The 16,370-nt window shown below is 40.9% G+C and overlaps 1 protein-coding gene across 4 annotated transcripts in view; it reads right to left on the bottom strand.

Annotated features, from left to right (window-relative positions):
- Positions 1–10,194: 10,194 nt before the first annotated feature.
- RPGR (retinitis pigmentosa GTPase regulator) overlaps positions 10,195–16,370 on the bottom strand; it is a 55,433-nt gene continuing 49,257 nt past the window's right edge. For all 4 annotated transcript variants that reach the window (XM_053891716.1, XM_019417278.2, XM_053891718.1 and 1 more), the window contains one exon: positions 10,195–10,838. In XM_053891716.1, coding sequence (XP_053747691.1) covers positions 10,632–10,838 — 207 coding nt within the window. In that variant the 3' untranslated portion in view covers positions 10,195–10,631. The remainder of the gene's footprint in view (positions 10,839–16,370) is intronic.

Raw genomic sequence — 16,370 nt, 5'->3', positions numbered from 1 at the left:
ATCTCACAGTTCGCTTGTGAGAAATAACATTCTTAAGTTTTACAGTAATTGGCCAGTTCTGATCAGTTATTCTCCACTTGATGTATCACAATTGCCTATGGAGTTATTTTTAAAGGCATATCCAGGCCCTGGTCTTGACCTAGTGAATCAGAACCAGGTAAGGCACAGGCAGTTATTATGTTTAAAAACTTCCCTGTGTTTTACATATACCCTTGGCAATGAGGCATTACTCTAAAATAAGACAGATCTTACCTTCAGATTAAGCTAGATTGTCAAGCCTCATGGTTTGGGGAACATATAATTTGAATTGAGTTCTTTAAAGTATATTTTGATTATATTAAAAAATATTAACATCTAACAAAATTGACTTGTAGATGTACAGTTCTATGAATTTTACACAAGTATCTTTTCAGGTAACACTACCCATATCAGCATACAGAACAGTTCATCTCTCCAACAAAAATTTACCTTACACTAACTACCCTTTTGTAGTCACACCCTCCCCTCCCCTCCCCCAAAGCCCTCGCAACCATCCATCTGTTCCCCGGACGTTTCGAGAACGTCATAGAAATAAAATCATATACAGGTGACCTGGTGAGACGGGTTTCTTTCACTCAGCATAATGCTTTTGTGATTCATGTCACTGGCATCTATCAACAGTTTCTCTTTAATGCTGAGTAGTGTCCCATCTTAGGGACCTACTACTCTTTGCTTCCACTCACCATGGAAGATAGTGGATGGTTTCCAGGTTTGGGAGATTGTGAAGAGAAGTGCTATTAAAGCATTTGTGTATTGGTGTCTGCGTCATCCTAAATTTTCCCCTCTCAAGGGCCATGTTTCTCAACTTCAGTATACTGGTGACATTTTGGGATGGGTAGTTCATTTGGGAGGGGCCGTCCTGTGCACTATAGGATGGTCAGCAGCATCCCTGGCTTCTACCCACTAGATGCCAGCAGCACCCCCACCCCCCACCTCCCTGCCCTCCTTGTGACAAATAAAAAAATGTCTCCAAATATTGTCCCCCTAGTGGAGAACTACCGCCTTAGGGAACAAAAACCTGACGAGTATCACTTTTTGTCTTAAAATGCCTTTATTCACCTACATTTCTGAAGCAAATTTTCTCTGGACGTGGAATTCTAACTTGACAGTTGTTTTCCTTCAGCATTTTAAACAAAGATCATATTATCCTCCAGATTTCATTGTTTCTGTTGACAAGTCAGTTATCAAGTGCTAAGTGTTCCTTTTGAGCTAATGTAACATTCTTTCTGATCACCTGCATAGTCGTACCATGGGTGAAATGAACTCTTGACAGAAAGAAGATCTACTTCTGATAATGAAACCGATGAGGCCACACACATACCCAAAAAGTAGGAAAGGTTTGCTACACACACAATGAGGCTCACTGGGGAGAGCAGGGTGGGCTTCCCGAGCTGGTCTGAGAATGGTTTGAGAAAGCAAGGAAAGAAGAATGGCTTGGGATTTTTGCGGTGGTCAGGGAATGGGGCTGGACTAAGGGTTCCCACCTATAGGCCAAGGTTTAAACTTTGGTCTGATGCCAAAGAAGAGAGCACCTGGGCTTTCTTTACAAAAAAAAAAAAAAAAAAAAAAAGATTTTATTTTTAAGTAATCTCTACACTCAACGTGGGGGTTCGAACCCACAACCCCGAGATGAAGAGTCACACGCTCTAGTGACTAAGCCAGCCAGGTGCCCCAACACCTGGGCCTTCTTTTTTTAATTTTTTTTTAAATGTTTACTTATTTTGAGAGAGAGACAGAGCGCGAGCAGGGGAGGGGCAGAGGGAGAGGGAGACACAGAACCGGAAGCAGGCTCCAGGCTTTGAGCTGTCAGCACAGAGCCCGACACGGAGCTCGAACTCACAAACTGTGAGATCATGACCTGAACCGAAGCCTGAGGCTCAACCGACTGAGCCACCCAGGCGCCCCAACACCTGGGCCTTCTTATCAGCTTGCCCAGGGGCAGAAGGGAAAGAGGGTGAGGTGGGCTTAAAAGTTGTCAAGTAGCATAAAAGATAGGAGCCATACTCTATTATAAGTGTTATAAGGTTTTCTATGAAGTGCATTGGTGTGGGTTTATATTTTCCCTGCTTGAGGTCTGTAGTGCTTCTTGAATTTGGGGGCTAATTTTTGGTCTTGAAAAGTTCTCAGAAATGATTTCTTTAAATAGTACTTCTGTTCTATTTTCTCTTTCCCTTTTGGGATTCCAAATACACATGTATTCAACCTTTTCACAGCACCACAAATGTCTCAACGACTCTTTTGTATATTTTGCATCCTTTTGTCTCTTTGTGCTCCAGTCTGAATATTTCCTTCTGGCCTAGCTTTCAGTTTACCATTTTTTTTTCTGTCCATCTATTACGCCCATTTAATAATGTCTTAATTTCACTGCTTGTATTTAGTTCTAAAATTCACATTCAGTTATTTTTTTTAAAAAAATATTTATTTTGAGAGAGAGAGCAAGTGAGCAAGGAGGGGAGGGGCAGAGAGGGAGGGAGAGAGAGAATCCCAAGCTGGCTCCATGTTGTCAGGGCAGAGCCCAACACATTTGGTTCTTTTTTAAATAGTTTCCATTTTCTACCAAAATTCTCCATCTTCTTCAAAACTCTCCATCAAGAATTCCTTGAAAATGTTAGAATTTAGGAACAACTAATACCTTTTGCTGAAAAGCAACCTCATGTGCCAGGCACATCTATTCAGGCTTCCTTCCTCCCAAATTTTGGCCCCATACTATCTTCATAGCACTCTGATACTTTCAAATTCTTCAAATACATGTATTTGGCCAACTTTTCTATCTGTTCCCAGCGCCTGGGTGGTTTGAGCCACTTCCTAGGAATTACCAGAAGACTACAGACTTGCTTTCTTCAAAAAAAAATTTTAATGCTTATTTTTTGAGAGAGAGGGAGAGAGAGCGTGAGCAGGGGAGGGGCAGAGAGAGAGGGAGACACAGAATCCGAAGCAGGGTCCAGGCTCCGAGCCGTCAGCACAGAGCCCGATGCGGGGCTTGAACTCACGCACTGCGAGATTGTGACCTGAGCCGAAGTCGGACACTCAACCGACTGAGCCATCCAGACGCCCCCAGACTTGCTTTAAAGCCTGGGATAATTTTATAAGACAACTGTCCCAGTTTGTCAAAACTTAGTGTCATGAAAAAAAGATGATGAGGGAACTCTGTGAGATTAAGAGAGACTTGAGAGACAACCTAATATAATGCATGGACCTTGTTTGATTCTCCATTCAAGTGAACCGGCTACTAAAAGGTATTTTGGGAAGAACACGGGAAATTTGAGGAAGAGATTGGGGAGTAAATAGGTGATATTAGAAAATTATTGATAACTGTGTTAAATGAAAATTCTGGCATTGCAGATATGCACAAAAATGTCATTTTTAGAAATGTATACTGATGTGTTTAGCGTTAGAACATCAGGATGTGCTGGTAGGACATGGGACAAAAAGCAAAGTGTAATTGACTTAAATCCGCATGGGGGTTTGTGGGCATTTATTATATTAATCTTCCTACTTTTCTACATATTTGAAATGTCTCACGATAAATTTTTTTAAACACACAAGAGGTAATGTTACCAGATTTCATATTTAAAGTCTCTAGCTTTAACTTCTAAAGCTGTATAGTATCTAGTAATGAGGAAAATCAACCAAAGATCCATCTGAGGCTTAAAAGTTTTCCCAAATTGGTTTACACTTCTACATAATTTTGTAATTCTTAATTACTATATGCAGTAAATTAAATAATTATAATAATTAAGGAGCTAATATAAGTCTGAGGCCTAGCTGGAAAATAAACATTATCCAAACAAATGAAATGAAACATTCCTATGCGCAGAATTTTAATGATTATAAGCAACTGATAGACTAAGACTTTCCTTAGAAAACTTTTGTTATAATAACCTTCATGCCACCTTTCCCACAGGGAAAGTTCTGTAAAAATTTAAAGGTAGCGTACTACTATTTTGACAATTCTAAACAAATTACTTGTAAAGATTGATTGTGAGGAAGTTCAATAGGTTTTCTAGAATATAAAAAAATTTTTTTTCACCTTAGGACAGATGCTTACCATTGACTGAACCAGCTAAGACTTTTCTTTAAAAATTTTTTAACGTTTATTTATGTTTCAGAGAGACAGATTGTGAGTGGGGGAGGGGCAGAGAGAAAGGGAGACACAGAATTGGAAGCAGGCTCCAGGCTCTGAGGTGTCAGCACAGAGCCCGACGCGGGGCCCGAACTCACAAACCGCGAGATCATGACCTGAGCCTAAGATGGACGCTTAGCTGACTAGGCCACCCAGGCGTCCCCCCAGATAAGACTTTTCTTAGGTAAAAATAAAAAGGGATCGGGGCACCTGGGTGGCTCTGTCGGTAAAGCGTTCGACTCTCGACTTCAGCTCAGGTCACAATCTTGCGGTTCGTAAGATTGAGCCCCACATTGGGCTCTGAGCTGACAGTGCAGAGCCGGCGTGGGACTCTCCTCTCCGTCTCTCAAAATAAATAAACTTAAAAAAATAAATACAAAGGTATCACCGTTACTTTACACATTTCTTAAAATTAGGTCCAGCTCTCTGGTCCACTGCTAACCTTACTTAAGACATCTTACCTATCGTAATCGACCTGTGTTATACATGCCACATGAAAGTGGAAGCAGGTGGAACTATTTGGGGATGCAGCCTGGCTCGGACAGGTAACTTTTCCTGCTGTAGTTTTAGTAAATAATTTTAGGGTTAGGATTACATTTCCTGACATTTTCAGTAATTAGGATTGTGAATTGTTGGAGGAACTATTTACCAAAAGCCTGTCAGTCTGTGGTCTCTTTAATGCAGCTTCTTCCAATATAAACATCTCATTTTATCGTAGTCAATATATTTATACTACATTATGCCCCCAACATCCCATACTCCCAAGAAGGCTAAATGTACATAGGTATGCAACCAAAAACTGACCTTAGTAGGTCACTCTTCTCGTTCTTTAAAAAAAATTTTCTTTAACATTTATCTTTTGAAAGACAGAGACACAGAGCCTGAGCAGGGGAGGGGCAGAGACAGAAAGAGACACAGAATCCAAAGCAGGCTCCAGGCTCCCAGCTGTCAGCACAGAGCCTGATGTGGGGCTTGAACCCATGAGCTGTGAGATCATGACCTGAGCCGAAGTGGGACGCTTAACTGGCTGAACCACCCAGGCGCCCCTTGGTAATTCTTTAGCTCTCTTTTCCTGCTGAAAATCTGATATCAAACTAGGGAAGATTACAATTCAGATAAATCCAGGGCCCAATTAATTCTTTCAACATATTTTCCTTGTGAACAAATTTCTCTTGCCAAAATTATATCTTTTGTTTAGAAGGGAGGTCACAAACTGCTTCTTGTGGGCCAAATTTGGCCTGCAGCAATGACTTGGCTCTCCCTAACTTATGTATGTACATGCACACAAATGAGTCATCCATATAAAAACCCAGATTTCCACCTTCTTTTCAAAATGCTGAGAATCGGGGGCGCATGGATGGCTCAGTCGGCTAAGCACCTGACTTCAGCCTGGGCCATGATCTCACGGTTCATGGGTTTGAGCCCCACGTCAGGCTCTGTGCTGACAGCTCAGAGCCTGGAGCCTGCTTCGGATTCTGTGTCTCCCTCTCTCTCTGCCCCTCCACCACTTGTACTCTCTGTCTCTCTCTTTCTCTCTCAAAAATAAACAAACATTAAAAAAGATAGAAAATAAAACGCTGGGGATCGGGGAATACTGGGCGCAGTCTTGAGAAACAGCAGTTACCAGCTAGAAGAGAGCAGCCACAGCTCCAATATGCATACCTGTTTAGCCTTTGAAAATACTTTAGTTACATGACCCCTGGTTTAAATGCACTGTTTGTTTAATTCAATAAAATATCCCCATCACTCTTGAGATAAAGACTTTCCAACCTTTTGATTTGTCTCCTCTTTTTTACTTACTCACTTCTTACTCTTACAAGGTAAAAAAGTAAGCCACATCTTCAAGCTCTGTCTAAAAAAGATACTGTAAGCTTTTTAAAGAACTACTATCAGATGAAAAATCTTTAAACCATGTGCCCTGCTGGCAAAAGGAAACTTTATAAGTCTGGAAATGTCTTCAGTCTTGGTAGCCTCCCAAAATCAAAGCAGGCAGAAAAATGCTTAATTGAAACTCAGGAGCATGATAACATAATCAGTCTGGTTGTCTCCCCCCAGTAATTATTCAGATTTTCAACTCTAACTCCATTGCCACTTGGGTCCCTGAGGGTAGAGGTCTGTGACAATAACTTTGGCTTCATTCTTGTGGCCAACCCTGATGATTATAAAATGAGTTGGCCTAATTTTCTTGTGGATGCTTCCGATCGTGTTCACTACTTCTGTTGGAAGAGTTTCTCCTCTGCTCATGGCAAGACTTTCTTTTCCCTCTACGGATTTATAATGGCCTATGGGCAGCAGCATTATACTGCAATAAACCATATGGCAAATACTTAAAAAAACTGAGATTAAACTTACAGTGTGTGTGTGCAAATTTCTAAGAAACAGATCCTTACCCAAACTCTATGACTGTACACGTGAGAATTTATTTGACAATCATTTGACATTTAACGCAAGCCACCGTGTGTGGGATCCTGGAAAAGATAACACCCCGTGACAATTCCTGCTTTGCTGTAACTGGTGGTACACGAGATAGAAATCTCAGTATCACAGAGCACCTCCACTGAAGATACTTAATCAGTAAAGATGCAGAATTTTGCAAGTCTTTTCATTTTAGGAAAAGTCATAGCAAGAATATACAAGGGTAGAGACTATGAACAACTGAGGATGTTTTGTGTGATCTGTAGCTCTCAACCTGACGTCTTGCTATGGGTTGAATGGTCTCCTGGAGAAGATATTAAAGTCCTAAGCCCTCACAATGTGGTATTATTTGGGAAAAGAGCCTTTAAAGAAATGATCAAGTTAAAATGAGGTCAGTAGGGTGAGCTCTAATCCAGTAGGACCAGTGTCCTTACCAAAAGGGGAAATCGGAAACGGAGATGGGCACGCACAGAACAAAGACAATGGGGAGACAATGCAGTGCGAGGACAAAGGGTTGGAGTGATGTATCTAGAGGACAACACCTGAGGCTACCAGAAGTCAAGAGAGGCTCCCTCCAGATGGAGCATGAGCATGGCCCAGCAAACACCTTAAGTGCAGACTTCCGGCTTCCAGGACTATGAGACAATAAATCTCTATTGTTTGAAGCCACCCGGCTTAGGGTACCTTGTTACGGAAGCCCTAGGAAAGTAATACAAGAACCTTTCCAGAACTGTACGGTTTCTTCATACATAGCAAGGCCTTAGTGCCTCCCAAGTTCTCCTTTTTAACGTTTTGACATGGATTTGCATGCTCTTTTATGATGCCTAAAAAGTTCTACCACTACTGACATTTTCGAAGTTAATACCCATTTAACATTTGGTTCATAATGATCTGAACAAGGTCGGTGAACCCCTAAATGTGAAGTCAACAGATTCTATTTTCAAGTCCCAGAAAGGTCAGTGAAAACACCCAAAGCAGGGGCACCTGGGTGCCTCGGTCAGTTGAGTGGTCGACTTTTCATCTCCACTGAGGTTCTGATCTCACAGTCTATGAGATGGAGCCCTGTGTCAGGCTCTGCACTGACAGTGTGGAGCCTGCTCGGGATTTTCTCTCTCTCTCCTCTCTCTCTCTCTCTGTTCCCCCTCTCAAAATAAATAAATAAACAAACTAAAAAAATGTCCAAAGCAAATGTTTTATATACAGGAAAAAGGAATGAATGGAAAAGACAATGAAGATGAACAGTTTGGGGATTGAAATAAATCATTTCACTTTCTATTAAGCTAAGGTTATTGGTAAATAGAATTCCTTTTATTTTTGAAACTAGTATAAATGGATCATCCTATTCAATTGTATCAATGATCTCTTCCGGCTTCTTTTGAAGAGTTCTCAAATATGTTAGCTTTGTTTTTTGTTTGTTTAAGTTTAGCATCCACTGATCTCCCTTCCATCCAGTTAGGAAACTTAGGTTTCTAAATTGCCCAAACAGCTCCAGGTGAGAATGCAGAATCATTCCCCATCTTTTCCCTTCTACTCCCACGTTTTCTTAGTTTGTGGCATCATATCTGGCCATAGGAAGTGCTCGGTTACTATTTCTTCGAAGTAAAAGCCAGATATGAGATCACATTTAGAAAATCAATAGAATACAAGCATTTACAGGGGCAGACAACTGGTATGGTGTTTTGACGCGGCTTTTTAAAAACGCATTTACTCCTATACACTAAAACGGACTCTCGGTGTTGACGATTCTGCACCAACCACCTTATTGAAGTCTGAACTCGTGCAGACATCTGAGAAAGCAGGGATGACATGATGCTGTCATGACATGATGCTGGTCTCATGTCCACCTCTTCCAAGGGCTTTGACTTAATCCTTTCTTTGGTCTGTAACCCAACCCGTTCTCCTTTTCCAGAAGCGGCCAAATGACTGGTATGGTGGGTAGGCTCTGAGATGGCCCCCATCACGCAGAGCCCTTGCCTCCCGGTCTTCGTGCCCTGCCCTCATCCTGAGTATGAGTGGACCTTGTGGCTTGCTTCTAACCAACAGAATGTGTCAACGGTGACAAAACGCCACTTGCACGATTATGTTACCTAAGACAGTGACCTCTGTCTTGTCAGCAGCCTCTATTAACTCTCATGCTGGCTCTGATGGTGGAAGAACCAGATAGAAAGGCTTTTTGCCAGAATAAAAGTGCTATTAGTTGCTATCGCTGCATAACAAATTACTGTAAACTTAGTGGATTAAAACTATATATAGTTATTATCTCGTAATCTTCCTGGGTCAGGAGCCTGGGTGCTGCTGAGCTGGGCCCTCCGCGCAGGGCCTCACAAGGCTGCAGTCGAGATGTCAGCCAGAGCTGTGGTCTAATCTAAGGACTGGTTTCCTCTTCCAGCCTCACCAGTTATCTGCAGAATTCAGCGCCTTGCACTTGTGGGATGGAGGCCCTCACATCCTCGAGGCTTCCCACCATTCCCTACCACACTGTCCTCTCTGGAACACGCAGTTTGCTTCTTCAATGCCCGCATCTCCACTGCTCTCAATTGCTCTGACTTCTTCCATCTCTCATCTGCAGTGCGTGCCTCTTTGAAAGGGCTCACCTGATTAGGTCAGACCCACCTAGGATCATTTCCCTTTCGCTTAAAGTTACCTGCTTAGGAATTTTAATTACAACTGCAAAATCTTTCGCCTTTTCCACAGAATGTAACCTAAACGATAGAGTGGTATTTCATCATATTCACTGCCCATGCTCACGGGGAAGGGATTACTCAGGGCAACCATACCAGCCGACGGGAACCTGGGGGGCCATCTTTGAATTGTGCCTGCCACAACCGGCATGTCTCAGTACCATCTGTGTGCTTTATTTCCACTAGGCTCCTGCAGTTTACATTTTGGTAAAGGATTTTTGCAATACTATACTAGCACTACAGCGGCAACGGCAAAATCAGAATTGCCCTGGCTGTAATATTTACACGGAAGACCATTTTGTACCATTTCAAAATCACATCTACTCTAGACCAATGATCCCTTGCATGAAACACAAGAATGGAGTTTCTTTTCCTGTCTTCAACTGGGGCAACAGTCACTGTGATGGAAGAATAAAATGTTGCAGTCAGAAGCCCGAATGGCCAAGACAAAGCGGTCTGCTCCATGAAACGCATACTATCTGTGAGCGCAAGACAGCCACGTGTCTATCGGAGCAGACTCGACAGCTTTCCCCTTCCTACTCCTTGTGGCAGAGCACCGTGTGACGGAGTCAACAGCACTTATCACGGTCATTGCTGGAGACGGTTGAAGTGAGCAAGCCTGGCCGTGTTTCGTTCCGCCACGGTGGTGATCTGCGGTAGGTTAAACGCTGCAGATCATACCACACGGTCTGCCACGCCTCCGTGCCAAATCCCCTCCCTGAACAAGAGTGGGAGGCAAAGAAATGTCAACAGTTTCTCCACAAAGATGTACCGCTGACACGGGTGTGCTGATATTTTCTTTACTCAGAGGTAAACGAATTTTGTGTCTCTCAGTATTTTAAAACTGAACAGGTTGTTTTTGGCCCCCATTCTGTCAACTGATAGAGAACTCCAAGTACCTCTTAATTTTATTGATATTCACACATTTAAACAGTGGAACCGACCAGATATAGTTTATTAAAATGTGTTCATCAAAAACAATTTTGACTCAGTTTTGAAAAATTGCAAATACATTAAAAACTGTTACAGTGTCATGAGATTGCAAATGTTGCCTTATGAAATGATAAAGAAATTGTTCAGTAAAAACTATGAAATATCTTAATTTAAATTTCACATATAAAAATATATATTTTATGCAACACTGAACAGTTAAGGCCACAGAACTTGAAGGAGAGTTTGAGATACACATATTTTGAAATCGCTGGTCAAAAATATTAGCATAAATAAACACCAAAACTGGTCGTAACATTCAAAATAAAACATTAACTTCTATGTTTAAGGGTTTGTTATCAGAAACTTTCCTTCAGAAGTCAGAATGGTTTTCAAGTATAAATTACAATGTGCTTGGTGATCACGGAGACATAAATGTATATTTATAGTATCGTACAAGATTTTGACCTTCTCGCCATACTTGGGGGTGAAGTATCCTGATGATTTTGCCCCATGTGGCTCTGGCTGGCATCTTTCTGATTGCTTTTAAAAGCTATTTGATCTCCTATTGGTTTTATCTCTGAGAGTGGCTCATTATTACTCTGCATACTTTTCTGACTCGTGAGTGACATCCTTTTAAAGAAGAAAATCTAGAAAAAAAACCCACACACACAAAGAATTCATTTCAGTAAGTGAATAGCCACTTAATAGGATTTAGGGGGGATAATTTTCAACTAGTCTGAACATTATTTCATCACACCCTTACAGGGCGTCACATGTACAAAGGGACATGCTTAGTGTCCAGCAGCACCTTGTTTTACCAATGGCAATCATGCCCCTTCCCTAATATAAGACCTTTCAGGGTTTAGCTTTCAACACTGTCAGTGCCTTGGGAATACATTACCATTTTTCTTTAAAGAGCAAATTTGTTATTTCACTCTGTTGTGATGAGAGAAAAAAAAAAGACAAGTAGGGTATTCTGGAGGATTTCCCCATTCCTGTAGATGGGAACTTCTGGGAAAATGCTGGTGCTGCCGAATGATGGCATTGGGGGCCCAGGGGCCTGAGCAGGCAGCTGGATACCTGGGTCTGCTACTCGGGGGAGTCCGGGGCCATGAACGGGGAGAACACACACAACAGCTGGAGAGAGGAAAGTCGATGCCATAACCCAGGATCGCAGGCAGGCAGAAAAGAGAACAGAAGAAAAGAGACTGAGGAAGAGCCAAATGTGAGACACAGGTGGTGGAAGAAGAGCCAGCACTGGGGACAGAGCTTTGTAGGAACACAGTCAGGAAAGAGAGGCACCTCAGGAGTCAGGGAGGAAAATGTATCAAGAAGGGAGTGGCCAACAGAGCACAGACAGGAGAAATCAAGGGAGATAGATGAAGACTGGAAAGTTCCATTTGACTTAACCCCTTTGAGGATTTAGTCAGAGAGAAAACAGGATTCCTGAAGTGTAACAGCACAAATATCAGGTCTGACAAGATGCCCCAAACAAAAAACAGGTGAGAACTTGGCTCCTTCGGAAATCAAAATGATGCAAGTAATTGCTTGCTGTTAGTCTTGAAGAATGGAGGAATTAAAGCAAAAAGGTGTAACCCAAAAACTCAGAGTCTAGCTAGAAAAGGGTCTATGGACTAAACTGGGGGGACCCCTCTTTCGTTTCTGCTTTTGTGCGGGAATCCCTATCATAAAAATTCTGCTACTACAAAACATCAAAAAATTCTAAGTGTAAAAAATCTAATTTTATGATGTGTACAGAAGTTCATGAAAAAAATGAAGGGAAATCCTTGTGGGCCACAAAATGAAGAGGGCGCAGGAAGCCTCAGAGGTGAGCGAGCAATAAAATGGCATTTATTGATCTCACAACTTAGACTCGCTTTGGTAAATGTATCTGATCTCATAAAATGTGGAAAATCGGGACTGAGACCCCCCCTACATAAAGTGAGGACCCTCTAGGGACTATGCCCTTAATTAAGTCCACTTACACACACTGGGAGACGGCAAAATAACCTGTGTCCCTTGGTCTAGGCTGTGAGTGAGGGAGAACCACGTTCTCCTAGTGTGAGGCTGGGCTCCCGTTTACTTTACTGGTGCCGGTGAGGAACGTTTCGTGCTCCCGGAATGGTAATGCCCAGGAGAGCTACCAGAGGCTCTGACAAATTCTCTATGGATGGATTTTCATGGAAGCCTTAAGGGGCGTCCACAAAAAGTCTCAGCTGAACATGAACTCAGAATCCAAATTTCTTTTTTTTTTTTTAACGTTTATTTATTTTTGAGACAGAGACAGAGCATGAACGGGGGAGGGTCAGAGAGAGGGAGACACAGAATCCGAAACAGGCTCCAGGCTCTGAGCTGTCAGCACAGAGCCCGACGTAGGGCTCGAACTCACGGACCGTGAGATCATGACCTGAGCCAAAGTCGGCCGCTTAACCGACTGAGCCACCCAGGCGCCCCCAGAATCCAAATTTCAAAACACATGAGGAAGCAGGACACTACCAGCAAGTCAACCAAAGCGACAGACAGATTTAGATTCCTGAAGATGTCTGACGTTGGGATGACTAAATATACAATATAAGTGTGCTTAAAGGACCAGGATAAAAAACATGAGCATGAAACAAGATACTAGTTTTTAAAAGATCAGATTGATTTGAAGAAGAATCAAAATAGAATTTCATTTCAAAATGAGAAAAATATAATCGATGAAATTAACACTCAACAGGTAGGTTAAAAAGATTAGTTTTAGCTGTAAAGAAACTATGGCATCAAAGAGCTCTGAAATATGAGGGCTGTGACATTCCCCCAAAATATTACTTAGACACGGACAATGGGAAAGTAACATTGAAAGGCATGAACAACAGAATGAAAAATTTCATACCAGGGAGCACCTGGGTGGCTCAGTCGGTTAAGTGTCCGACTTCAGCTCAGGTGATGATCTCGCGGTCTGTGAGTTCGAGCCCCACGTCAGGCTCTGGGCTGAGAGCTCAGAGCCTGGAGCCTGCTTCGGATTCTGTGTCTCCCTCTCTCTCTGCCCCTCCCCTGCTCAAGCTCGTTCACTTTCTCCCTCTCTCTCTCTCAAAAATAAACATTAAAAAAATTTAAAAAAAAAGAAAAATTTCATATCAGAATTCCAAAGAGGAGGGAGGAAATACTCAAATACACAATGGATGAGAGTTTTCTTAAACTGATGAATGACCTGAATTCTCAGAGTCAAGAGTCATAATGAATTAGAAGAAAGTTAAAGCAAAACAGTTCACACCTGGGCATCTAGTAGTGAACTGAAGCACGTTAAAGGTAAACAGCGTGAAAAAACAGCCAGAGAGAAATGACAGGTTATATACAAAGTCATCAGCAATTACACTAAAGCAAATTTCTTAAAAGGAGCATAGGAGCAGATACCAAGAGAAAGTGAGCATTGCCCAGTCACCTCAATGTTCATTTGCAAGTGAACAGAAACTGACAATGTTAACTACAAAATGGATAGGAACTTCCAAAGTTCTGACAGGAACCTCCAAAGGATTTCTTCAGGGAGAAGAAAAAGCATCCCAAAAAGGACATCTGAGATGTAAAAAGAAATGGTGAGTAAGAAAGTGGTGTAACAAATAATAGTTAACATGTGATTGGTGATGCTAAAAACTTAAAATACTTGACACTATAACATGTAAAATGGGAAGGAAGGGGTGACAGAAGACTCCTCTAAGATCTTGCTATTATTTGGGGAAAGGACAGGAACATTAATTAGCTTTAGATCTTAGGTACGTATATTAAAAATTTCAAAGACGCAAATCCAGCTCATAAGCCATTTGCAAGAGACTCATCTAAAACACAAGTCAAAGAATGAAAACAGATGTATCAGGCAAGTGCTAACCAAAGCAAAGAGAGTATGGCTATATTATTAACAGACAACACAAACTTTAGCATTTTTTAGGGATAAGGAAGAATACAAATAGTGAGATGACAAATTTAAATGTAACTGCATTAATGATCAGATTAAATACAAATAGGCTAAGTGCTCCAATTAAAAGGCAGAGATTGTCAGATTAGATAAAAGAGCAAAACCCATCTAGATGCTGCCTGCATCAACGTACTTCAAATATAAAATCACAAGTGGGTTAAAAGCAAACGATGGAAAAAGATATAACATGATAACTCTAATCAAATGAAAGCTTGAATTGCTATATAATATCAGACCAAGCCGATTTCAGAGTAAAGATTATTATCAGGGGTAAACAAGGCCATCTCATGATGAAGGGGTCAATTAAGAGAATATAACAATCCTAAACGTTACAGAACCTAGTAATAACTTTAAAATACATGAAGCAAAAACTAATAGAAGTACAAAGAAAGTCGACAAATCCACAATTATATTTAGGGTTTTTTAGAGCTTATTTATTTATTTTGAGAGAAAGAGGGAAAGAGAGAGAGAATCCCAAGGAGGCTCTGCGCTGTCAGCGTGAAGCCCAATGTGGGGCTTGAACTCCCGAACCACGAGATCATTACCTGAGCCAAAATCAAGAGTCAGATGCTTAACCGATGAGCCACCCAGGAGCCCCTATTCAGGGATTATTAATGCTTTTCTCTTAATAATAGATCTTACAAGTAGACAGCAACTCAAAGGATAGAAAATACACGAACAACACCATCAACCAACTTGATGCAACTGGTACTGACAGGACACAACAGTATTCTTCTCAACCTTCTCAAGTGCACATGGAACGCTTGCCAAGATAGACCTGATTCGGGGCCATAAAACAAGTCTTAATAAATTTAAAAGGACTCAAGTCATACTAAGTATGTTATCCAATCACACAATGTAATTAAATTAGAAATTAATATCATAAACATCTATGGAAAATCCCCAAATAAGTTGAAATTAAAGAATTCATGAGTCAAAGAAGAAATCCGAAAGTATTCTGAACTGGATGAAAATGAAAACACAACATAACAAGTACTTCAGAGGAAATTTACAGCACAAAAAGCCTGTTTTAAAAAATAAGAAAAGTCTCAAATCAGTGACCGCAACTTCCATGTTAAGAAACTTTAGGAAGAGAAGAGCAAATTAACCCAAAGAAAGTAGAAGAAAGGAAATACAACAGTAAAACCTTGGATTGTAACTTGTTCTGCGAGTGTTCCGCAAGACAAGCAGACATTTCTAATAAATTTTAACTTGATAAATGAGCGATGTCTGGCAATATGAGTAGTACGGGATGCCAAACGTCACACGATCACAACTGAGCCAATGGTTCTCGAAATTTGCTTTGATCTATGAGTGCTTTGGATTACAAGCGTGTTTCCGGAACTAATTACACTCACAAACCAAGGTTTTACTAGTAAAGATTAGAGTGGACATAAATAAAATAGAAAACGATACAGAAAAATCAATGAAACCAAAAACTGGTTCTTTGAAAAGATGAATAAAAATGATAAACTTCTAACCAGTTAATCAGGGAATAAAAAACAGAAGACATACAATAAATCTGACAAAATCCGTGTAAGACCTGTATACTAAAAACTACAAAACATTCCGGACAAATTTAAGAAGACATCCATAAATACAAAGGTATCTTCATGAGTTAGGAGACTTCATATTGTTAAGATGTTAATTCTTCTCAAATTCATCTGTAGATACCAAGAAATCCCAATCAAAATCCCAGCAGACATTTTTTTTTTCAGTAATTGTCAAACTGATTCTAAAAGTTCACATGGAAATGCAAAAGGGCCTCGGATGGCCAAAACAAGTTTGAAAAAGAACAAAGTTGGAGGACTAACGCTTCCTGATTTCAAGACTTATATGAAGCTACAGTAATCAAGACAGTGTGATATAGGCACAAGATAAACAGGTGGAAGGAACAGATTAGACTCCAGAAATATGCCCACACATGGAAAAGTTAACTGATTTCTGTGAAGACAATTCAGTAGAGAAAGGGTCATCTTTTCTCAACACGTGGTGCTAGAACGATTGGATGTCCATATGCAAAAAAAATAACTTCAATTCATACCCTCATCATATAAAAAATTCACTTAGAATATTATTCAGCAATATAAAGGGATGAGCTACTGATACATGCATAGATGGGTTTCAAAATAATTAGGCTGGACAAAGGAAGCCAACAAACAAAAAGAGTACATGGTGTAGGATCTCATTTATATAAAAATCTAGAGCTTGCAAAATAATGTATGAT

The sequence above is a fragment of the Panthera pardus genome, unplaced genomic scaffold (genome assembly GCF_024362965.1).
Source record: "Panthera pardus isolate Hobbes unplaced genomic scaffold, ASM2436296v1 HiC_scaffold_27, whole genome shotgun sequence".
Classification (NCBI taxonomy): Eukaryota; Metazoa; Chordata; class Mammalia; order Carnivora; family Felidae; genus Panthera; species Panthera pardus.
Note: the sequence above shows the minus strand (reverse complement) of the source record. Positions and strands in the feature narration are given on the sequence as shown.